Source organism: Dromiciops gliroides, chromosome 1 (genome assembly GCF_019393635.1).
Source record: "Dromiciops gliroides isolate mDroGli1 chromosome 1, mDroGli1.pri, whole genome shotgun sequence".
In the NCBI taxonomy this organism is placed as follows: Eukaryota; Metazoa; Chordata; class Mammalia; order Microbiotheria; family Microbiotheriidae; genus Dromiciops; species Dromiciops gliroides.
Window position 1 is genome coordinate 641849417 of NC_057861.1, and position 24807 is coordinate 641874223.

At 37.9% G+C, this 24807-nt stretch overlaps 1 protein-coding gene across 1 annotated transcript in view; it reads left to right on the forward strand.

The window, feature by feature from the left end:
• The window catches only part of IL33 (interleukin 33), a 45197-nt gene that overhangs the window by 3631 nt on the left and 16759 nt on the right, over positions 1-24807 (forward strand). The window contains exons 2-4 of the mRNA XM_043979475.1: positions 11441-11468; positions 17676-17816; positions 21150-21302. Of these exons, the coding sequence (XP_043835410.1) occupies positions 17750-17816; positions 21150-21302 (220 nt within the window). The 5' untranslated portion in view covers positions 11441-11468; positions 17676-17749. The remainder of the gene's footprint in view (positions 1-11440; positions 11469-17675; positions 17817-21149; positions 21303-24807) is intronic.

A 24807-nucleotide genomic window follows, 5' to 3' on the forward strand; every position in this document is an offset into this window, starting at 1 on the left:
ATATAGGAATTGAGAGCTCAGTGGTAACTTTGAAGAGAAAAGTTTCAGTCAAACAATATTGCCATCAGAATACATAACACTGTACTTGGACAGAAAAAAAATTAGATGAGGAATTTAGGAAACAGAGAACAAGCCTGATATAAAGATAAATTATATAGTATTGATTTACTTTCCCCAAGTTTTGCAGACTTTCTCTGATAACCATGGGTTCTTTTATATAACTTTCTTTTGAAACTTTTCATTTTATTTGCGAATCACAGGCCTTGAGATCTGGAAATTAATCTGAAGAAATTAATTCAATGACATGCATTTTATATATATATATGTATATATAAAGTGACATATATAGTGACTTATTTAAGTCTATACAACTTGTTTTTTTTGTTAGATTTAGATCTCTAATCCAAGTGTCACAGAATCATCAAATCTCAGAGTAGTCCAACCTGTACCTAAATAGGTATTCCCTCCAACATCCCCCTCACTAAGCCAAACTATGGTCCAGAAAGTCAAAGTGATTTTTTTTTTGCAGGCTAAATATTCCTATTTCCTTCAAGTTAGCCTCATATTATACTGTGTGCAGTCTCTTCACAATCTTGATTATTATTCTTTGGGTGTCTTTTAGCTTATCAAAATCCTTCTTATATTTCTGTATTCCTCGAGTCCATTGCTTCTTCACTATGTATGCCACAGTCTCTTAATCTCCTTTCAGAGAAATGTTATTGAATCTGGAAAAACCTTGCAATCTTAGCATTTGCTTTCTTTTGTGACAATTGAAAATATGAGAGATATGGTTTCTGGGTAATTTAATCATTTTACTAATAAGTCTGGTGGGTTATTAATAAAAGGAGGCCTATGGCCATCTCTCTCAGACCAAAGACCCCTCATGACAGTCAGGTCTTGGTTCATATATGCCTCCCATTGTAGGAGGTCCATCACACACCAATCAAATCTAACTAGTTAACATGATTCTTATCTAATTGGTTTACATGATTGGAGGTAGGTTATATTAAAATGAAGTCCAGGGATGACATCAGAGAAAGAATGTAAGACCCTCCCCCCCCCCATTCAAGCTAATCAGGGCAAAATAGTTTGAGGAATGAAGCCTTTATCAGAGAAATTTGCTAGAAAAATTGTTTCTCAGCTTTCTGCTTTCCTTATAATCTTGACTTCATTGGTTTTATTTCTGCAAAACCTTTTTAATTTAACACAATCAAAATTACTAATTTTGTATCTTATAATGCTTGCTATCTATTGTTTGGTCATAAATTCTTTCCTTATCCATAGAACCGACAAATCAACTATTTCATAGTCCCCTTATTTACTTATGGAATTACCCATTTTGAGACCTCATTTCTCAAATATATAGAGAACTGAGCCAAATTTATAAGAATATGTCATTCCCTAATTGACAAATGGTCAAAGGATATGAATAGGCAGTTTTCTGATAAAGAAATCAAAGCTATCTATAATCATATGAAAAAATGCTGTAAATTACTATTGATTAGAGAAATGCAAATAAAAACAACTCTGAAGTCTCACCTTATACCTATCAGATTGGCTAATATGACAGAAAAGGAAAATAATAAATGTTGGAGAAGATGTGGAAAAATTGGGACACTAATACATCATTGGTAGAGTTGTGAACTGATTCAACCATTCTGGAGAGCAATTTGGACCTATGACAAAAGGGCTATAAAACTGTGTATATCCTTTGATCCAGCAATACCACTACTAGGTCTGTATCCTAAAGAGATCATTAAAAAAGGGGAAAGAACCCACATGTACAAAATCCTTAAAGTAGCTCTTTTTGTTGTAGCAAAGAAGTGGAAATTAAGGGGATGCCTATCAATTGGGTAATGGCTGAACAAGTTGTGGTATATGAATGTAATGGAATACTATTGTGCTATAAGAAATGATGAACAGGCAGATTTCAGAAAAACCTAGAAAGACTTGCATGAGCTGATGCTAAGTGAAGTGAGCAGAACCAAGAGAACATTGTACTTACTCAGTAACAGCAACATTGTGTGATGATCAATTATGATAGACTTAGGTCTTCTCAGCAATACAATGATCCAAGACAATCCCAAAAGAATCATGATGGAAAATGCTCTCTACATCCAGAGAAAAAATTGTGAAGTCTGAATGCAGATAAAAGCATACCATTCACTTTTCTTGTTGTTTTTTCTTTCTCTTGTTTTTTCCCTTTTATTCTGATTCTTCTTTCATAACATGAATTTCTTGCTAACTTAGGGAAGGGGGAGGGGAGGGAAGGAGAAAAATTAGGAACTCAAATTTTTATTAAAATTAATGTTGAAAACTATCTTTACATGTAATTAGAAAAAATAAAATACTATTATGTGAGGGAAAAGGAAAAGTTTTAAAATGAATGCTGCAAAATTATAAAGAACAAGCATGACTTGAGAAAAGAGATACTCCTAACCCACTACTTTGCAACCTTTTTTGATCTGCTGGTATACTGGATTTTTTTTCTTCTTTTCCTATTCTTGTTTTTCAAAATACTATTTATTTTATGGAATGGTTTATTGAGGGAGAGGGATACTGGGATAAAATGTGGTGATGCAAAAACCAAAAGATATCAATAAAAACATATTTTTTAAATGTTAAAAAAAATCACCCTTTATATCTAAATGAGAGTTTTAGCTATCCACATCACTTCCCTCTAAGTTCACTATAAAAATTGGATATTTTCTCAAAACATCTAATGTTACTAGGTATTATTCTACTATTTGAAGGAAGGTCAATTTAGAATTAAAATCTCTAAGCTCGAGGGCAGCTAGGTGGTGCAGTGGATAAGGCACCGGCCCTGGATTCAGGATAACCTGTGTAGGGGCCAAATTTTAATTGGGGAGTGTTAGGCGACTTACTGCCATATTGGGAAAAGGAAGGAGATTAACAGCCTCTTTCAAAAATAGAACAGGGTTTTTTTTTTTTTTTTAACAAGAACGAACTTAAAAACACAAGTAAGATTAGTAGAATTAAGGGAAAGGAAAAAAGGAATGGGGGAAGGAAAACAATACTACCTGAATCACACCACCACCCAGGGCTCAGCAGAACACACAACTGCATCCCATCTCTTTCCAGCTCCAACGCCAGAATGGCGAATCTCCTCCCTTCTCCTTACCAGCAACCCCCTCTCTCACAGGAAACAGGGTGGTCACACACACAGAGCCCAAAGCTATTTGCCTGGCAGCCCTGATTGACAGAATTAACAGACGGTTGTAGAATGACCAGCCTCCCAGCTCCCGCCTGCTGAAGGTCACCTGACTGCCCTCACCTGGCTTCCCATCATTATAATTTGGCCTGGCCCACCTAGGCTTCAGCATGAGGTGGGTGGAGCACTGTGCTGGCATGGAGGCATGGGCCTGAGCCCCAGCGGCATGTGCTCAGGCTTCTAAATCAGGATTAATTCTTTACACCTGAGTTCAAATTCAACCTCAGACACTTGACACTTAATAGCTGTGTGACCCTGGGCAAATCACTTAACTCTCATTGCCCTGCAAAAAAAACAAACTAAAAAAAAAACATCTTTAAGCTTTACATCTTTAAGCAACTACTAACCTGCTTGTGGTCAACTCAGTTCAACAAACACTTACTAAGCAAATATATACACACTTATGCCAGGCACTGCACTGGGAGCTTGGGGTACAAAGACAAAGATAAACATTGCCTCAAGGAACATTCAACCATTGCAACATAATTTGAGAAGAAGGAGGCAAATACTGACAAGGGATTTGGAGGAGGCTCAGGAAAGGTTTGAGTAGAATGTGGCACCTAGAATAAGGGAAGAGGAGAAAGGGACCAAGTATTTATTAAGCAGCTACTATGTGCCAGGAACTGTGCCAAGTGCTTTCTAAATATCTCATTTGAAATTCACAACAACCTTGTAAGGCAGGAGACAGACAAAGATTAAGTGACTTGCCTAGATTCATGCACAAAAAGCTTCCTAAATGACTAAATGAAGAGAAACTATTTTCTATATATTTCCATATCTGGAAGAAAACCAATACAGAGGTACAAATATGGGAGATGGAATATAGGAAACACCACTTATCTACCATCTGGTCACTGTGCTGCCTTGAGCGACCTTCCTTTGCCAGCACCCCTTTGTGATTTGTGATTTGTGATTTGATAGAATATAAGCTCCTTTAAAAAAAAAAAAGAACTATAAACTCCTTGAGGGCAGTCTATCTTCCTTGCTTGCATTTGTATCTTCTATGTTTAGTACAGTGTCTGGAAAAGAAGAACCTAACAAGTCCTCTCTCTCTCTCTCTCTCTCTCTCTCTCTCTCTCTCTCTCTCTCTCTCTCTCTCTCTCTCTCTCTCTCTCTCTCTCTCTCTCTCTTTCCCCCTCTACTTCCTTCCCCCCATCTACAAATATAACCTAGAGGGGCAGCTAGGTGGCACAGTGGATAGAGCACTGGCCCTGGAGTCCGGAGTACCTGAGTTCAAATCTGGCCTCAGACATTTGACACTTATTAGCTGTGTGACCCTGGGCAAGTCACTTAACCCCAATTGCCTCACCAAAAAAACCCCCCAAAACCAAAAAAAACCCAAATATAACCTAGAACTTGGCCTATCATAAAACCTGCTTTAGATCAGGTTCTCTGAACTATGGCTCCATGTATGCTATATCTTTCATTTCTTCCTTCCAGGCTTCCTTCATTTGATCATTTACCCAAGAAGAAAGTCCTTTCTTATTTGCGTTTGGTTCTTTCCTTGTACACACTTACAGATTAGGAATTACAAATTAGGAATTTCATCTCTGAGGTTCTTTCTATGGCAACCTGAAAGGACTGGCTACTTTCCATGGGTCTATTGTTCAAATTCACTCCTTTTATTAGATTTAAAACTTGAAGAAACCCTAGAGGTCATTTTATAATCCCTTCTTTTTACAAATGAGGAAGAGAGTCCCAAAGTCACATGGGTCATAAGTAGAGCCAATAGGACTCAAACCCAGATCTCTCACTCCAAACCCCTCAATCTTTTTGTGACATCATACTGGTAACTATATAGCATAGCCAAACCAACCTCTGATTCTATAGAATAATGAAGCTGAGGGTACAGCATTTCACCTTTCCGATGAAATGCCAAGTCACTATTAAAAACCAAAGTTTTCATTTCTAGAGGCCAAATAAAATTGTTTGTATATAAAGAAACTACATGATTACATCTGATAGTGTAACCAAAGAATAGTGTCTGGATCTAGGAACAAATTTTTCATTTTGATTGTGAGTCATGCATGGTTTTATCTCTATTAACTAACTCAAGACTGAGTAATTGAAAAAAGAGACTGAGTAATTGGATAGTAAATTTACACAGTGGGAATAGCAATAATTTTCCTTTGTGTTTATTTTAAGGAAGTCCTGGTGTATCCATTTCTTTCCTTACATATACATGACTGGCCCTACTCAGCCTAATTGACATGTTTTCCTGATAGCCCTTTTGTTCTGTGATCTTATCATCAGCCATATCATCAGTGCTGGATTTCCCTCTTTTACCCTTGCCTTGTGCTGCAATAATAGTCAGACTTTCCTTTATCCCTACTTATAAAATATAGTAGAGTGAAAAAGATTCTGGGTTTGGAGCAAGACTGGGTTCAAATCCAAACCACCATGTGTTATTTCTGTTACTTTCAGCAAATCACTCTATGTTTCTGGACCTCAGATTCATTTATCACTGCATTCTAATGACTGTAGTATTTAAACTCTGGAAGATAGAGTAAGAAGGGTTTCTTCAGTAAAAAATGTATGAAAATTTCCTATATTCTGAAGAGAGTTAAATTTAAAAAAAACTAATTGCACCAATTTTCTGTACTATCTGTCAGCAGACTGAACAATGTGTCATTTAAAGGGAGAGGTGGTGTGCTATAGTCAAAAGAATATTAGTTTGGAAGTTAGGTTCTAGTTCAGCTTTTCCCACTAAATAACTAACAATGTGATCTTGGGCAAGTCACTCCCTCCACTCCTCTAGGCCTCAGTTTCCTCTTCTATCTAATGAAGAGTTTGGGCTGGATGAAGCTCCTTCACGCTCTAAATATCTACAGTTTTACTTAAGAACTCTGTCCTACTAGGTAGGCTGTGGCTGCCAGATGACAAAGGTTAAACATTGCAAAGGTCAATTAGACTTAGTAGGCTATAGGGTTGCTTACATTTTTCTTAGAGGAAGGATAACCTTGGAGTCAGGAATACTTGGGTTAAAGTTTTACTTTTAACATTTATTAGCTATATTGTGGTGGGCACAACAACCACTGGTCCTGGATGAGGTGTGCCAATCCACTCCCCAGTGGCCCCATTGAACATCCTCATAATGTTCTGGACCAAAATGCCCCAACTTGGATGCCACTTCTATATATATGTTATTCCTCCTCCTCTACTCTATTGCAATTTAAGCTGCCTAAGGGAAAGGACTGTCTTTGCTTTTGTATTTATATCCCCTGAGTTTAGCATAGTGTTTGGTGTATAGTAAGCACTTAAGAAATGCTTTTCATTCATTCATTCATTTGTATTAACCTTTCAGTACCTATACAATTCTCTAAGACTATAAATTATAGGTAAAATGGAGGTGTTAATCTGCATTAGTAGAGGGAATTCCCACATCAGGATTTCCCAACAATAATTAAGTCAGAGATTCATACCAAAATTTTTAAATGGGCAGAGGTAGAGAGAGGAGTAGCAACCTTTTTTATAAGTAGGTTGCTACCTAGTTGCTTGAGAATGTCCCTTTGCCTTGACTTACATTAAAGGCAAAACAACTTTCAGCATATTATTAAAACCAAAGGAAGCCAATTTTTTTTTGTTTTTGTTCGTTTTTGTTTTTTTGGGTTTTTTTGTGTGTGAGGCAATTGGGGTTAAGTGACTTGCCCAGGGTCACACAGCTAGTAAGTATCAAATGTCTGAGGCCGGATTTGAACTCAGGTATGCCTGAATCCAGGGACAGTGCTCTATCCACTGCGCCACCTAACTGCCCCGGAAGCCAATGTTGATTGTTGCATTTTCTGCATAGAATTTGTTATGTGGAAAATAGGGTAGGGGGTTTGGGATAGGGGTAGGGGTTTAGGGTCCTTAGGAATTCCTCTTCAAAGAATTACACCCTTTTGCACACAAATCCAATAGAATAAGATAATAGTTTATTTAGGGGCTGGGGAAGGGAAACCAAGAGAGAAATCCTTGGACTTCTCATGAAAAGAAGGCATGGCACAGAGTGTGGCTCTGAGATACAAATCTCCTTGAGCAGGAGACAGGCAGATACTTTTATAGTGGTCCAATGGTGATCTGATGAGGTGATCATCTGACTGTGGAAAGTTCCCCTATTGAGGGAGGACCATCCCCCACTGGTGGTGGCTGGGGGAGTTGGGTGAGGAGTGGCTGTGGATCTTTCAAGCCATCTCTCTCCTCTTCTTGCCACAAAGGCAGCATCCACACCCAATCTTATCTCCCCAGAGGTGAAGGAGACTGGAATGAAAGGTGGTGGTCCTGGAGCTAGCTCAGTCCCAATCTGGTTCCACTTATCTCTTTAGGTGTGTCTGTCTTTTGGTTTAGTTTCTCAAGAAGAAGGTTCTTTGATGTGCCCCCAGAGAACTTCTGGGGTGCTAGGCCCTATAACAGAATTCATTTGACCAACTTTCCATAGATGATTGTTTTTAGAATCAGAAGGGACCCCAAGAGACCATCTTGTCCAGGCTCTTGCCTTCAAGTAGATAACTGGATGATAGGAAAACCAAATATTGGGGACCAGTTTGATTCTAAAATTGTGGACCATATTTTAAAGTCAGAAGCTCCCATATCGATACCAAGAAGGATAGGGTGTATTCACAGATCAATATCCTTTATAAATATTTGGCCCAGACCTTAGCTGAGTTACTGTGTCATCATAAGGACATGACTTTAAATCATCGTACCACTGTTCTTGGATCACAGTGGATGAGATTATTTGGGGAAGGAAGGGAGAAGAAATCGCACAATTACCTTCTCCCCACTCTACCATCCCAGCAGGCAGGTTAGATCAGAACACACATCAAAAAAAAAAAGAAAGAAAGAAAGAAAGAAAGAAAGAAAGAAAGAAAGAAAGAAAGAAAGAAAGAAAGAAAGAAGGAAAGAAAGAAAGAAAGAAAGAAAGAAAGAAAGAAAGAAAGAAAGAAAGAAAGAAAGAAAAATATTAGGCATACAAAAATGTAGCTGCTCCTTTCCCTTATACACCGAAGTGTTAACAATTCTAATCTAAACCAACAGAATTGAGGCCATTCTTAAATTCAGTAGTGATAGCAACTGCCCTCCATTTATTTATCTATTTATCTATTTATTTATTTATTTATTGGTGTTATTTGAATGTTTTTTGGAGCAATCATGTTGTGAGTTCGAGAACTCACTGCCTTTCTTCCGCCATCTTGGCTGCGCCCTGGAACTCTCTCCCTTTACTTTAGATATGCTAGCTAAACACCACTTCTGTGTACTGTAATGGCATCATTACTGATTACTCATAGCTCATGGGCTACAATGAATTCCCCTAGTTTCCTACTTAACATTTGCTGCCAAAACATTGCTTGGGGGGTGGGGGTGGGGGGGGTATATGGTGCTTTCTTCTTTCACCATATTCAGATTATACAATATCACTGAGAGCCTACTATGTGCCAACCTCTTGCTAGGACTTGTGGGAAATATAAGAGAAATATTAGATGTTGTTCTTGTCCTGAAGGAATTGATATTCAAATTGAGAAGAAAATACTAGCGCACATAAATTAATTAGAAAAAGAGTACAGGACAATCTATAATTAAGTGCATGCTTATATTGATACTATATCATATATCATATATATCATATAATTCTGTTTAAGATTGCAGGGCTGCAGGCTAAGTGCTGGAAGATTAAATCGAGAGAGGAGAGAGAGGGTAGTGCTGGAATAGCAAAGGGCTTGCAGAACCTCAGTTATTAAAGTTCTCTCAATTTCAAAGGTTCAAAACAAAGCTAAAATCTGTTATCAGGTTCAAATTGCTATCAGCTGATTATTCTCTTGTAAAAAAGAGATTTCTAATCTGTGGGCTAAGGACTCCTGGGGAAGCTTCAGTTATTGCAAGGGATTTATCTCATTTAGTATAGAATGAATAAATAATATGCCTGGCATAGTATGATTTTTCAAATGTATGTAGCTCCTGTTGTAATGAATGAAATGCAAATTCATGTAAAAACATTACAGAATTCCTACTGTCTTTTTCATTATGTACTTTCTCCTTCAACAGATTTAAGTAGTGTAACTTTTGTGGGGTAGGGTCCAAGAATTTTTTTTAACATTTAAAAAGGATCCTTGTACTCAAAAAGACTGGGAGCCACAAACATAGAACCTTTCTTTTGTCTATCGCAAGAAATATTGCCCTGTGTAATAATATATCCATTTTTCTCAAAGGCTTTTCCCTCCAGAAGCCAAGCCTTCTAGAGGATGACACATAGAAAAGAGAACCAGGCCCATTTTTTATCAGTATATCTTTATATTTGTTTTTGAAGGTTATAATTCACCTTGAGTCATTCTAGCTTAATATAACTCCTTCCCTTTGTGATAAAGTAACAGAGATAAAGGAATGGCCTGTGCAGAATCCTGCATATGCATTTGCAAATGCAGCTCTTGAGAAATGTTAGGAAAGTGTGGAGGAAAGAGCTAGCACAATTATTTATCCAGAACTGAAGTGAGTGAATAAGGCAGTATGGTATCATGGAGATAGCACTAGATACGGAAGATGGTTCTGACACTTGCCAACCATGGGACTTTGAACAAGTCACATCACATCTCTGAGTTTGTTTTCTCATCTGTCATGATACATGTGAGAACAGTATTTCATAAGCCATAAAACACTCTTTAAATAGGAAGGATTAATAATGTTGCAGGGAGGAGAGAAGGTAAGAGCCTAGACCTGAGCTGGATGAAGCAATGGATATTTGCTTAAAGGTGCGAACTTTACAGGGTGTTGGCTGATAGCCCTTACTCACCAGCAGAATAGAAACAAATGGAGTACCTGATTATCAAGTTGACTAATTGTTAAAATAGGAAGCTAACAGGTCTTACTTTCTCTCCCTGACCCTAGCAGTGGCCCCAGAGTATCCTGGACTCTGTGACTTTAAAAAGTCTTTGAGAGTTGCCTGAAGAAGTAACAAGTTAATACTTTAGATATGTGCTAAATAAAATTGTTGCAAAGGAGTGTTTTGTTCACTTTAAGGAGCTATAGAAATGTTAGCTAGTTTTTGTTGCTATTAATAATAATAATAATAATAATAACTATGACTTTTGTATCACTTAATCTTTCTGAAGCCAAGTTTCCTCATTTATCAAATGGTTACAAATAATGCATTCCCTACCTCTCTCACAGGGTTGGTATGAAGATCAGCTAAGGTCGTCTCCCTGCCTTACATCTCTCTCTTTTCCTCCATGTAATTGCCAAAATTATATTCCTAAAGCACATGTCATTCATTCCCCTGTTCAACAAACTCCAGAGGCTTCCTATTATCTTAGAACCAAATATAAATTTCTCCATCATTTAAAGCCCTTCACAGCCTAGTTCCAACCTACATTTCCAGGCTTATTAAGCCCCATGGTCTGGCCAGACTAGCTTCCTTGTTGTTCCTCACACAAAACATCCTATCTCCTATCTCCATTCCTTTGCTCAGGCTGTGCTGCATGCCTGGAAGGCCTTGACCTCTTAGAAAATCTAACCATCTTCCAAAGAGCATCCCAAATGTCACCTCCTGCATGAAGTTTTTGCTGATTCTTACAGCTACTAATGCCTTTCCCTCAAAATAACCTTATATTTCTTCCGTATATACTTGTTTGAGTATATTGTCTTTCCTGATTGTCACTGGAAGGGTGTTGCCTCAAACAAACTGAAGCCTGGGAAAGACCTTAATTTAGAAAGACCAGGGTCATCCACTGCCACTGGGCTTTTTTCTTGCCACTGGTCTCTGATGACTCTGCAGGAGAGAGTGATGCTAATGACTTTGCCTAGCCCTGCCTCATTTAAATCTAATTCATGAGCAAGTCATGGCTTCACCCTCCAGCACCAGCGATATCCTTTATTGTAACCAATAGTGAAGGACAAACAACATCAAAGAGTTTTGCATGAGGAAAAGGACTTTCAGAGTGGGTATTGTGAATTAAACCTTTATCACACCTATTTCTCATACCTGTGCCTCACTACTTGTGGTTTAAGTTTAAGTTTATTTCAATTCCCTGTATTTGAAGAGAAATAAAACATTCCACCCACACATCTGATGTGGCAAGCCCATAAAATATCAAAGAATTGAATCCTGGCTAGCTGGCAAAATACAAGTCACACCCTTTGTTTCCTTTTCCATCAATCAGTTCCTTGGTTCAGAAGACCAAGTATTTATTTGGCATCCCTAAATAGTCAGTACTAAATGAGTTTCTCTTCTCCTCACAGGAAGATCCTGCCTCTTAATCTGCTATAGGTAAGGCATCCCATTTGATTAATTTTCCCAGTGGTATGATGGTTAATCTCTCCCTCTGGGAAAGCTCTTTTAATTAATTTATTTTTTAAAAACCAGGAATGTTAATTGTTTTACATATTGTTTGTGGCTACTGAGGGGAAAATACTTTTAAAACCGTAAAGCCCTATGCCTTTGGAAAGTTACTATAGAGAGATAATATAATAGAATAGAAAGTATGCAAGACTTAAATCAAGGGGATCTGTGTTTGAACCTGAACTAGGTGGTACAGTGGGTAGATTGCTGGGCCTGGAGTCAGGAAGACTCACTTTTATGAGTTCAAATCTAGCCTCAGACGCTTACTAGCTGTGTGACCCCAGACAAGTCACTTAACCCTATTTGCCTCAGTTTGCTCCTCTGTAAAATGAGCTGGAGAAGGAAATGGCAAACCACTACAGTATCTTTGCCAAGAAAACCTCAAATGGGGTCATGAAAGTTGGATGAGAGTGAAAAACAACTCAACAACAAACAAAATTTGATGATTACTTGCTATGTGAATTAACCAATGACAAATTACATAATCTCTGTAACTCTCACTTTCCACATCTACAAAATGGACATAAAAATAGCAACATGGTGCAGTGGGAAGAGACATGGATTAGAATAGGTAAGATGAAGCTAGCTAGTCCAAGGACTTGGGTTCTAGTTCTGGTTCTGCTACTTATTCTTCATCTGTCTTTGGGCAAGTCTCTTACCTTCTTGAGTTCTTAGTAACTCATCTATAAAATAAAGGGGTTAGAAAAGATGATCCCCATAATTCAGTCTTACAACTGTTATGCTATGCTCCTATTTCAAGGAATTGTGATGAGGAACATCTGCAAACTTGAGCACTCTACAGAATTGAATTATTACAACAAAACAAAGCTAACAATCACCACCCTGCCAGGTGTCCTCTGACATCTCTCACCCCTTTTGTGTATCACCTTTCCTCATTAGATTGTAAACTCCTTGAGGGCAGGGATTGTCCTTCTTTTTCTTAATTATATCCCCAGATACAATTAGCACAGTATCTGGCACAAAATAAGCACTTAATAAATGTTTATCTTAAAGTATCATAAATATTCACAAATATGTAGAGGATATGAGATTTCACCAGAATAGGGAACTGTTGGTGTGTGCTGCTCCCCAACTATGCTCAGCTTTGACTTAGTAGATAAATTCTAAGGACTTGCCCGAAGTTCATAAAGATTGTGACTTGCTGGGGTCACAGAGTAAATAAGTTCCCAACACAGGAAATGAACCTGAGTTTTCCTGAATCCAGCAATATGGCAGGTAGTCTCTAATGAGCCATATTACAGCAACTATAGGCTGCCCTTTTCTTTCACATCTATCTGACTTCCATAAGCTTGAGTGGGACAAATATACCAGGACTCAAAGGACCTGTGATTTCCTTAGGCAGAGTTGGACCTTCTTGCACCAAAGCAGAATTCAATAATCTATCATCAGACCATAGATTTAGACCTGGAAGGGGCCTCAAAAGCCATCTACTCTAAACTCCTCACTTTACAGACAAGGAAATTGAAGTCAAGGTAGGTTAAAGAACGTGTCTAAGTTCACATAGTTGGTAACTGTCAGAGGCAAGATCTGAACCCAGGAAATATGCCTCCTGAGCCATGGTTCCTTCCATGATACTAGCCTGGTTCCACTTAATAGTTCTTAGGGAGTTGCCTGAGTCATAGAAGGATTAAATGATTTGCCTGAGAATATGGAGAACATTCTTGATGAAAATACAAAGGAAGAACTTTTTTTTAAGTTGATCTTCATCTTACCTATTCTAATTATATGAAGTGAATTAATTTATTAGTATTATCAATATAACCTTAAACAAATTTTAATTAAAAATTATTATCAATAAACATATTATAGGATCATAGATTTAAAGCTAGAAGAAGCTCTATAGAAAAACTATTATTTTGCTCAAAGGTCCTATAGATAAAGGCCTCATTCCTTAAATATATAGCAGCTCTTTTTTGGGGAGGGGGAAGTGGGAGTTAAGTGACTTGCCCAAGGTCACACAGCTAGTAAATGTCTCTCTTACTCTGTCTCTGTTTCTCTGTATCTGTTTCTGTCTTTCTGTGTCTCTCTGTGTCTCTGTGTCTGCATCTGTGTCTGTCTCATTCTCTCTCTCTCTCTCTCTCTCTCTCTCTCTCTCTCTCTCTCTCTCTCACTCTCTCTCTCTTTCAAGTGTCTAAGGTCGGATTTGAACTCAGGTCCTCCTGAATCCAGGACCAGTGCTTTATCCACTGTGCCACCTAGCTGCCCTCATTCCTTAAATATATAGGGAATTGAGTCAAATTTATAAAAATAAGAGCTATTCCCCAATTTATAAATAGTCAGAGGATATGAATAGACAGTTTTAAGAAAAAAATCAAAGTTATCCATAGCCATGTGAAAAAATACTCTATACCACTATTAACTGGATAAATGCAAATCAAAACAATTCTGAGGGGCAGCTAGATGGTGCAGTGGATTAAGCACCAGCCCTGGATTCAGGAGGACCTGAGTTCAAAACCAGCCTCAGACACTTGACCCTTACTAGCTGTGTGACCCTGAGCAAGTCACTTAACCTTAATTGCCTCACCAAAAACAAAACAAAACAAAAAACAATTATGAGGTACTACCTCACATCTATAAAAAAATGACAAATACTGGAGGAGATGAAGGAAAATAGATACACTAATAAACTTGAATTGGTCCAACCATTCTGTAGAACAATTTGGAACTATGCCCGAAGAGCTATAAAACTGTGCATACCCTTTGACCCAGCAATACCATTACTAGGTCTATACCCCAAAGAGATAAAAGGAAAAAGGTATATGTACAAAAATATTTATAGCACCTCTTTTTGGGAGGTAGCAAAGAATTGGAAATTATGGGGATACTCATCAATTGGGGAATGGAAAAACAAGTTTTGGCATATGATTGTAATGGAGTGCTATTGTGTTATAAGAAATGACAAGGAAAGTGGTTTCAGAAGAAAACATAGTGAGACCTTTATGAGTTGATGAAAAGTGAAATGAGAAGAATCAGGAGATCATTGTGCACAGCAATGTTACAATGATGATCAACTATGAAATACTTGGCTACTCTGATCAATACAATGATCCAAGACAATTCTAAGTAATGACAAAATTCTTTCCATCTCCAGAGAGAGGACTGATGAACTCTGAGTGCAAACTGAAATATAATTTTCTCACCTTCTTTATTGTGATGTGGATGATATGGAATATGTTTTTCATAATTTCACATGTATAATTAATATCATTTTCTTGCCTTCTCTGTGGATGGGGGAAAGGTGAGAGAGAGAGAATTTGGAACTCAAAATTTAAAAAGAAAAGAATGTTTAAAAGTAAATAAAAATAAGTTTATTTTAGAAGGAAAGAGAAAGAAAGAAAAAGAAAGGAAGGAGAAAAGAGAGAAAGAAAGAAAGAAAGAAAGAAAGAAAGAAAGAAAGAAAGAAAGAAAGAAAGAAAGAAAGAAAGAAAGAAAGAAAGAAAGAAAGAAAGAAAGAAAGAAAGAAAGGAAGGAAGGAAGGAAGGAAGGAAGGAAGGAAGGAAGGAAGGAAGGAAGGAAGGAAGGAAGGAAGGAAGGAAGGAAGGAAGGGAGAGAGAGAAAGAAAGAAAAAAAGAAAGAAAGAAAGAGAAAGAATCACAGGATTGGGTATCTAAAGATCTGAGTCCCAGTTAAGACACTGCATTGCATAACTTTGGGCAGATCATAACCTCTACAAGTATCAGTCTCCTCCTGTGCAAAATGGGGGATTGGACAAAATTACCTCTCAGATCACTTCCAACTCTAATAGTCTATTACTACAAATAGCACTTTAAAGGTTAAAAAATTTAAAAGTACGTGTCTCATACTTACCTCTGGACATTGGCATGACAGTCATTAAACCTCTCATTTTCAAAATGAAAACTCAAGGTTTTGGAGAAATTAAATGACTTGCCCAGGATCACATAATAATAAGTGTTGTAACCAGGTCACAAACTTAGTCCATAACTCCAGGTCCAAGGCTCTGTCCATGATCCCATACTGTCCTGAGTACATATTGTGTTCAACTCAATAATTTAGATACACTCCCAATATCTAATGAAGATAAACTGGGATTTTTCACTCCTCAAGAATCCAAACATAGTGGTATTATAGGATTCAGAACTTGAAGAGTCCATAGAACTTATCTAGCCTGTTCAGGGCTAGGTCCAGTTCAGTCTGGACTGCTCATTCAAGATTATGACTGGAATAAAATGAGGTTTTTCTAGACCATCTGATGTTTAACAAAAAGAGGTTAACAATAACATGAAAAGGATATTCAACAAGGATATAGTATTGGTAAGCACTTAATAAGGAGTTTATCTCTCTCTGTCTCTCTTTTTGTCTCTGTCTCTCTTACTCTGTCTCTGTTTCTCTGTATCTGTTTCTGTCTTTCTGTGTCTCTCTGTGTCTGTGTCTGTCTCATTCTCTCTCTCTCTCTCTCTCTCTCTCTCTCTCTCTCTCTCTCTCTCTCTGTCACTCTTTTTCCATCTCTGTCTCTCTCTGTCTCTCTTGTATGCAGATGCCCTTATTCCCACTTTTGTCATGGTGGTATGCTTGGTCACAAATATGTGTTGTCTCACATAGGTGCTGAGAGTTTGTCAGATTCAGGTAGCTTGAATTCCTTGCGGGCTTATTATGCCTTAAGTTATTGGGAAGTGACATCAGTGGTCAGAGACTCCACAGTCTTTTTTTTAAAAAGCCTAATTATTCCAAATTTCCCCTTAATAACATTTCCCCCCCTTATCTCTCTATCCTTCATCAGGAAAATCAGGAGAAGGAAAGAATGTAGGAAATGGTTTAGAGAGCTATTAGGAATGGGAGGCCAGAAAGTTTGAGGGCGTTAATCCTAGAAGAATATTTATGTCATGGGAAAGAAAACTCTGGCCTCACTCCATTGTCCTTCCTTACATTGTTGAGTTTTTTATCTAAAGTAGGCTCATTACATGGATATAAACATTTCAAGAAAAGACATGAAAAATAAACATTTGTCAAAGCATGTGTTTTTAGAATTTGATCCATCATTGTAGTGAAGCTTTTCCTATTAGGGATGAAATATTTCTATAAACATATATGTTATGCTATCTTTCAATGCTGTAATCCATGCTCAAAGGTTTCTTTTGAGTTGTTCCTCTCACAAAACTTCTTTCAAAGAGGCAGCTAGGTGGCACAGTGGATAAAGCACCAGCCTTGGATTCAGGAGGACCTGAGTTCAAATCCGGCCTCAGACACTTGACACTTACCAGCTGTGTGACCCTGGGCAAGTCACTTGATCCTCATTGCCCCACACAAAATGAAACAAACAAAAAAACTTCTTTCAAAGATAATAATAGCAACAGTAATAATAATAACAATAACAATAATCATTTACTTAGTGCTTTGAGGTTTACAAAGTGCTTTGTGTGTATTATCTCATCTGATAATATAATTAATGATGATAATCATTGACAAATAGCTCATAGTTTGAAAAGTGATTCTATAGCATCACCTCCTTTGATTCACACCAAAAAAACCTATTATATAAATTAGTGCAAGGATTATTATCATCATTTTTTAGATAAGGAAACTGATCCTTACAGAGAGGAGTGCCCAACTGTGGTCACTCCATTAGTAAGTAGTGGAGCTGAGATGGCCCTAAAAGCATTCCAAAAGTGTATAGAAAACCATGAAAAAGTGTCGCCTAAAAAAAAATAAATAAAAGGGGCGTCTAGGTGGCGCAGTGGATAGAGCACCGGCCCTGGAGTCAGGAGTACCTGAGTTCAAATCCGGCCTCAGACATTTAACACTTACTAGCTGTGTGACCCTGGGCAAGTCACTTAACCCCAATTGCCTCACTAAAAAAAAAAATGTCGCCTAAGTGAAAGCAAATGAAAACAAATACAATTTGGTATTCTAAGAATATTTGAAAGATGAAGTATTGATATAAGGAGAAAATGCTAAATGAATAAGAGGCAAGACAAGGGATAAGAAAATTAATATGGAATTATGCTGCCAAAGAATGATAAGCAAAGACTGTCACAGGGGGATTCAATGTTCTTGGGATCTTATTAACAGATACATTTTTTTCACACATAATTTGATTCTTAAACATCAATCAATACCTACCAAGAAGGAACTCTAATTTTCCCTTTCCCTCTCCAGGACTATAGTCAAGAAATTTGACATCATTATACATCTTTTAAACTCCAAAGAGACCAGAATATTTTAGATTAAGGATGAAACATTTAAATGGAAATAAAAACAAAGCAAACAAATCAATAAAGAAAACTTGCCAGAAATCAGGTAAGGATGATTTCATTTTCCAAATCACTATTTTATCTTACCTGTTATCAGAATATTTGTCATCCCTTCTTCATCATGAGAAAATGATTATTTTCTTTTTATATTAATAACCAATTTTATATATGGGACCCAAATGTCCTTTTTTTTTGCTTATTCATTCAAAGACCACTATCTCTAGGACATTTCTGACCTTACCCCCAAATTCACCCAACCTAGAACATCCTATATAGGTGGAATTCCTATCAGAACACCACCACTGTTCGACTTAAGTGTGACTTGTACTATCAACCTCACAGGGTGCCTATGGGGAAAGCACTTTGCAAATCTCACTAGTAATCATGAATTAATGTTATTATAACTCCAATGTTACAGTAGCAACGTTATTGCTCTATCGATATTCACAATACCAATGAATACTTGCGTAACCCTTTAGACTTTCAAGTTTTGAGAGTCTGACGTAAGAGTTCATTGCAAAACTCTACAGCCTGAAAATTTTCTAGAAAGAACATTTCTTTAAGCATAAGACTCTTGAGGAGTTGGTGCCTCTTGGAAATTAACGTAGAAATTAAATTACAAAGTAAGGTTATCACAAGAAAATTTCAATATGACAAAAAGTTCCTAGTATCTCATAATGTGCCACTTTTTTTGAGTGTTGTTCAAGTTGAGTACATTTAAGCATCATTTTATTGAATGCATATTTGGCTTATGAAATCCTTTGAATGACCTTTTTGGAAACTTGGTCAAGTAAGTCTCATCATAAAATGAGATGATGAGTTTCTGATACTTCTAGTCACTTCTTAGCTAATTTTGGATCCATCATATATAACTGGGAACCACAATCTAATTTGCCTTCTATTTGGTTTCTTAATGTCACTAAGTCCAAATGCAGCTCAGGAAAAGAGAGCACTTGGGTGTCAACATTTAAATTTCCAATTAAAGCAAAAAAACATTTTGGGTTTTCACCCATACCTTTATAGAAAACATTAGGTTATACAAGTGAGTCTATGGATGACTTGTTGGAAGCACCTGAACCAAAGTTTAAACAGCACACTTGATTGAAGAGAGTAGTTCACATAATTAGGCAGAAAAGCACCATGGTATAGTGTGAGAAGGAGGTAGAGATGTCAAGAATGACATACTGATTGGACATACAGGGTGAGGAAGAGTTAGCAATAGAGAATAATGTCAAGGCTATGAGCCTGGGAGACTGAAAGGAAGATAATACCTTCAATAGAAGGATAAAAATGAAAATAGGGAAGCTTGGGTGAAGGAAAAGTTTGAAGGGAAAGATAACGAGTTCATATGTCCTGTTTGTCCATTGGTCATAGAATGATCAGCCTAAGATCAGGGAGGGATTATATGTATGATGGCAAGACGGATAACAAGATGCCAGATTTTGTAGACCTAGGTTGAACTTCAGTTCTGATACTTATTCTTATGTGTGACCTTGGGCAAGTCATATGTAGTATGGAGAGTTGAACCAGATGACGTCCATGGTCCCTTCCAACTCTGAATACTATGATCCTATAAACTTAAAGATGAGAGATATTATCTGACTTGCCTATGATCAAATAGCTAGTCTGTCACAAAGCTGGAGGTAGAACTCGTTTGCCATTCATTGTTCCTTTCACTACATCCAATGAGGTCAGGGTAGGGGCACCCATAATGCAACTCCAATAATGATACTCCCAGGTACAAGTAATGGAACTCCTCATTCACATAAGAGAAGATACTTCTCTATAGTTTCAAGAGATTAGCTCTCAATGTCAATCATTCTGTCGTTCAAGTCAAGTCTACAAGATTTTTATTAAGTATCTTCTCTGTGATAGTCACTCACTCTGTTAAGCACTACGAATACAAAGAAAAGGTGGGAGGGGAAGAGGAAGGACCTGAACTCAAAGAACCCACAGTCTAATAGGGGAGAAAAATAAAAACAGCTATGGACAAACAAAATGTATACAGGATAAATTGGAGATAATGTCAGAGGGAAGGCACTAAGATTAAAGAGGACCAGGAAAGTTGCTTTGAGGGCAATTGCCTCAAGAATGAGAATTCTTTGCATATAGAAAGTTTCAGGGACCCATTGTGGGACAATGGAAAGAGCTTTGGACTTGGAGTCAGAGACCCAGCTTCAAATCCTGCCACTGTCAATTATTACCTCTGGGACCTTAGGTGAATCATTTAACTTCTTAGGGGCTCAGTTTCCTAGTCTATAAAATGAAAAGATTGCACTAGCTAGCTTCTCGGATCCTTTGCAATTGTAAATCTCTGATCCTATGAGTCATACATTCAAATCTATGTATTCATACAGGTCAGGCTAACAAAATTTTAAGACTTGCCTATACTGAATTTCAACCTTAGTGGCGGTGGGTCCATATCTATCATGCAGAACAAGTGAAAATATTATGTGGGCCAATAAAGTAATGAGAACAATAGTTCACATTTCATTAGCATTTTAAGGTTTATAAAGCACTTTCTTTACAACCCCATTAAGTAGGTTGTACAAGTATTTTAGTCTCCATTTATCAGATGAGGAAACCGCAGCTTATAGAGATCCAATGACTTGGCCAAGGTCACATAGCTAGTCTGTAATGGAACTAAAATATTAACACAGTTCTTCTGTCCCCATGGCCACCATGCTGATGTTAGAGTTTATTTGGCCATCAGGTTATCAGTACAGGAAAAAGTTGTTATCTTTTTGGCTACTACTTTCTTGGCCAAAGGAAATACAGGCACTAGTAGTAGGCTTCCACCAGTCGCAGACGACCATGGATCAGTGCCTTGAAGAGCCACAGGCCACAGTGTGGCTGTGCAGTCTGATAAGGGAGCCGCAGCTCCTGCCGCAATGAGGACATCAGAAAACTGAGCTCTCTGTTGCCTGTCGGTTCCTGCATCTCATTCGTTTTTCTTCCTCCAGAGCTTGGAGGCCCATCTCAGCTGCTCCTGAGTACTGAACTCCATGGGGCGCAGTCCTTGGCCATCTCCTCCCAGCTGCCGATGTCTATTCCCAGGTCCCTCAAGTCTCGCTTGCATACATCTCTGTAGCGAAGCTGGAGGCGTCCAGCAGGTCTTTGGCCTGAGGCTAACTCGCCATAGAGTAGGTTTTTAGGAATGCGCCCATCTTGCATGTGGTGCACATGACCTAGCCAGTGCAGCCATCTTTGTTTCAGTAGCGTGTCGATGCTCGGAAGTTGCGAGCGTTGGAGCACTTCTGTGTTGGTACTAATTTGTAAAATAATTACAGGATAGTGAATGATGTGGGAATGGGGTTGTTTGCTATTGTGTAATAATAAATACTATCTCCTACCATGATCTATTCTCTCTCTTGTGTAGGATCCTCAAATTCTGGGAAAAACTGTAATATCATTAAGAATTTACGTACAAGAAGCATTGTGAAAAATGACCCCTCAACATTTAGGTGTCAAAGGAGAAGCTCAGAAATGCAGAACAAATCATCTAGTAGTAACCAAGCCACAGTTCCTTCAGGTATGTCCTGTTTTTCATCTTTGGATTATCTGCTGATTTTGGGACTCTGTGTTGTAATGGAGAGATGGCCAGGTATGGAATCAAAAAGCGTGGGTTTGAATCTGCTTCTACCTGTGACCAGAGGCAAAACCCTTTCCCCAGTATAGCCCTCTGTTTCCTTATCTAGAAAGAGTTTGGACAAAAATATCACTATGGTCCCTTCTAGCTCTGAATCCTAGGTATGATTTGGGGGCTCAGTTTCTATTGTTTCTTCCTAAGAAAATTAGATTCTATCCAGAGAGTAGCTAGAAGGCAAAAAAAACACCTCCCTTAGTTTTGCTACCCAAAAAAAAGGAGAGGAAAAGAAAAAAAACACTGTAGATAAACACAGAAAAATAATCATTTAAACTGTATCACTGTCATAAATTCAAAATAGATGAAAAAAAAAAGGTGATGGAACAGTGCCCCAGTATGCTGACTTTTATGCTGTGAGGCATAAAATTACTCCTGTTAAAACAAATTAAAGACAAATCAGCAGAACACATAAACAATTAACTTATTGATTTAAAAACACGGGACCCTTAGTGCTAGAATGTGTAAAATTTTGCTTTGGTTTTCAGTCCATAGTAAGCAATTAGGTGCTGAGATGATGATCATTTGGGGGGGGGGGGAGGGGAGTCTGACTTTCCTCCAAAAGTTGTTTTATGTTTTTGTTTTTTTTTAATTCCTCAGAAATGATGAATGCTATGGAGCATTCAAGGGATGAAAAAAAGTACTCTATTCAGCTTAGGGCCATGTTACACTTGGGGCTCTTAAACATGTCCCATAGGTTCATGGGATAGAATTTCAGAATAAATACCATGTAAGGAACATAGCCTTGGTTGGTTTTGAATGCCTTTATTATCATAGACTTAGAGCCTACTAGAAACTTATGTCCTTCTAAGAGAGACTGTACTAGGCACAGCTACTACACACAGAATATTACAGGAAGAAAACCAATACTTTGCTCTCCCAGCTGTTTTCCCAGAAGATTAGCAAGTGGGGAAAAACACACAGAGACATGCCCAATTGGAGAGATTTTCCAGGAAAATCCAGGCATACTCATATCCTTGCCAACTCCAGGAAGATTATCTGAAGTGGATCCTTACTTTGCATATGTTCCTTTCTTTAAAGCATGTATATAATTCTTCCAAGTTTTTGAAAAACTTTCCTCATGACAACCAGTGGAGCTAAAGAGTGCAAACATTTTTATTTTCTTTTTTATAGATAGGGAAACTAAGTACTTGAAAGTTCAAGTGATTACACCATGATCACATGGCTTGTAAGTGTCTGAAATGGGACTTGAGTCCCAGTATTTTTCGAAGTCACAGTCTTCTGGTGGCAAGACTAGCTTTCTTTCTACCACATTTCAACTGCATAACCATGTTCATGGGGAGAGGGGAGGGTGTGGATGTGTGGGAAGCACCCAATCAGATTTGTCCCACTGTCACTAGTCCCTAGAAATGGCTCCAGGCCCACATTCTCTTCCAGGAAAAGACTAAAGCTCATGAACTTTCAGTATAATTTCGTTAGAAGTCCCTTACAGAAAAGGAAGGTAAAGGTGTAAAAGGGCTGCTTCAGACTCTGGCTTCAGCAGATGTGCCCATTCTTTACAACCATTATGCCAAAACAGACTTTATTAAGGCATGGAGAAAAGTCAATGTCCTTTGACTTTCACCTCCCTATTAAGCTGAGTCCATTATGATGGCCCCATAGTTATTGGGGACCTATAGTATTACATGATCATAGAAGAGAGGGGTAGAAAATACTATAGAGATCAGTCAACCCCTTCATTTTAGAGGTAAGGAATTTGCTCCTTCTTTTTATTTACTGACTTCTCACTTACTTCTCAATCTTTTGAAGTCTGGCTGCCAACTTTACCACTACACTAATTTGATCTCTTCTACATTACCACCAGGTATGTGCTGGAGCCAGCTTGAACCAGCTCTGGAGAGCTGTTCATTAAATTTTTTGTGCGGGAATTTACATCAGAATGCTGAAGTCATGTGACATATGACTATTTGTTTTTTTGAACAAGATGGTTTTTAATTAATTAATTTATTTATTTATTTTTGGGTGTGGCAATCAGGGTTAAGTGACTTGCCCAGGGTCACACAGCTAGTAAGTGTCAAATGTCTGAGGCCGGATTTGAACTCAGGTCCTCCTGACTCCAGGGCCGGTGCTCTATCCACTGTGCCACCTAGCTGCCCCATGACATATGACTTTAACATGGGGTCAGAACACATAGCCCATGGGGATCAGAACACATATACATTGGAGGTGCCCCAATCTATCATATTGGGGCAGCTAGGTGGCACGAAGACCTAAGTTCAAATCCGGCCTCAGACACTTGACACTTACTAGCTGTGTGACCCTGGGCAAGTCACTTAACCCCGATTGCCTCAAAAAAAAAAGATCAATACCCAATCTATCATATTGAGGGAGAGGGGTTCTTGATTTCCTCCACTGCTTTTTTTTTTTATCCCCAGGATAGCATGGTGCAGAGAGGAAGCACTCCTCAAAATCAGTAAGCTTCAAATGCCACCTCTGACACAAACTGGAAAAGTTACATAACATCTCAATGCCTCAGGCAATTCTGTAAGATTATAAATTGTAGAACAGTAGATGAACTGGATTCATCATTGGGAGTGCCCTATGAAATAAGTTCCCTTCCCCCGGCAAAAAATATTCCCAGTACCTTGCACATAGAAAGTACTTAATAACTGTTTGTTCCCCAGAATAATATATCTGCCTCAGTAAAATGTGCAGCAGGGCTCAATATGTTGCTCTGATCTTATTCTTACTAGAATAAGAAGGTAGATAAGAAATGCCGATTAGACAGATTGCAACATGCAAAAGGATTAGGTATTCTGTTCAGTTTACATAACACTAATAGCCAAAATTTATATAGCACTTTGAAGTTTGCAAAGTACTTTACAAGGATTATCTCATTTTATCTTCACATCAATTCTGAGAGATAGGTGCTATGATCAATCTCCATTTTACAGTTGAGGAAACTGAGGCAGAGAGGTTAAAGGACTTGGCCAGGCTCACAAAGCTAAAGTATCTGAAGCCAGATTCCAAATCCAGTACTCTATCTATTGCACCACTTAGCTGCATCATTTATATATATGCATATCTATGCATCTACATGTAAATATTTATATAAATATATTTCTATATTATGCATATAATATGGAAATATATTTAATATAATACATAAATTTATATATGTAAATAATGCAGCTAAGTGGCACAATGGTAGAGTGCTGGATTTGGAATGTATAGATGGCTATATAGCCATGAAAATATAGATATAGATATCTTGAATGGGTACTACAAACAAACAAGCTAACCCCAGAACTGAGTAGAAAGAAATCAAACTGATTTGGAATAGAAAAATTGCATGGTACTTTCAGTAATACCAAACTGCATACAGTCACAGAATTCCATTTCTTTGACACCAGCATTCTCCTATTGATATGAC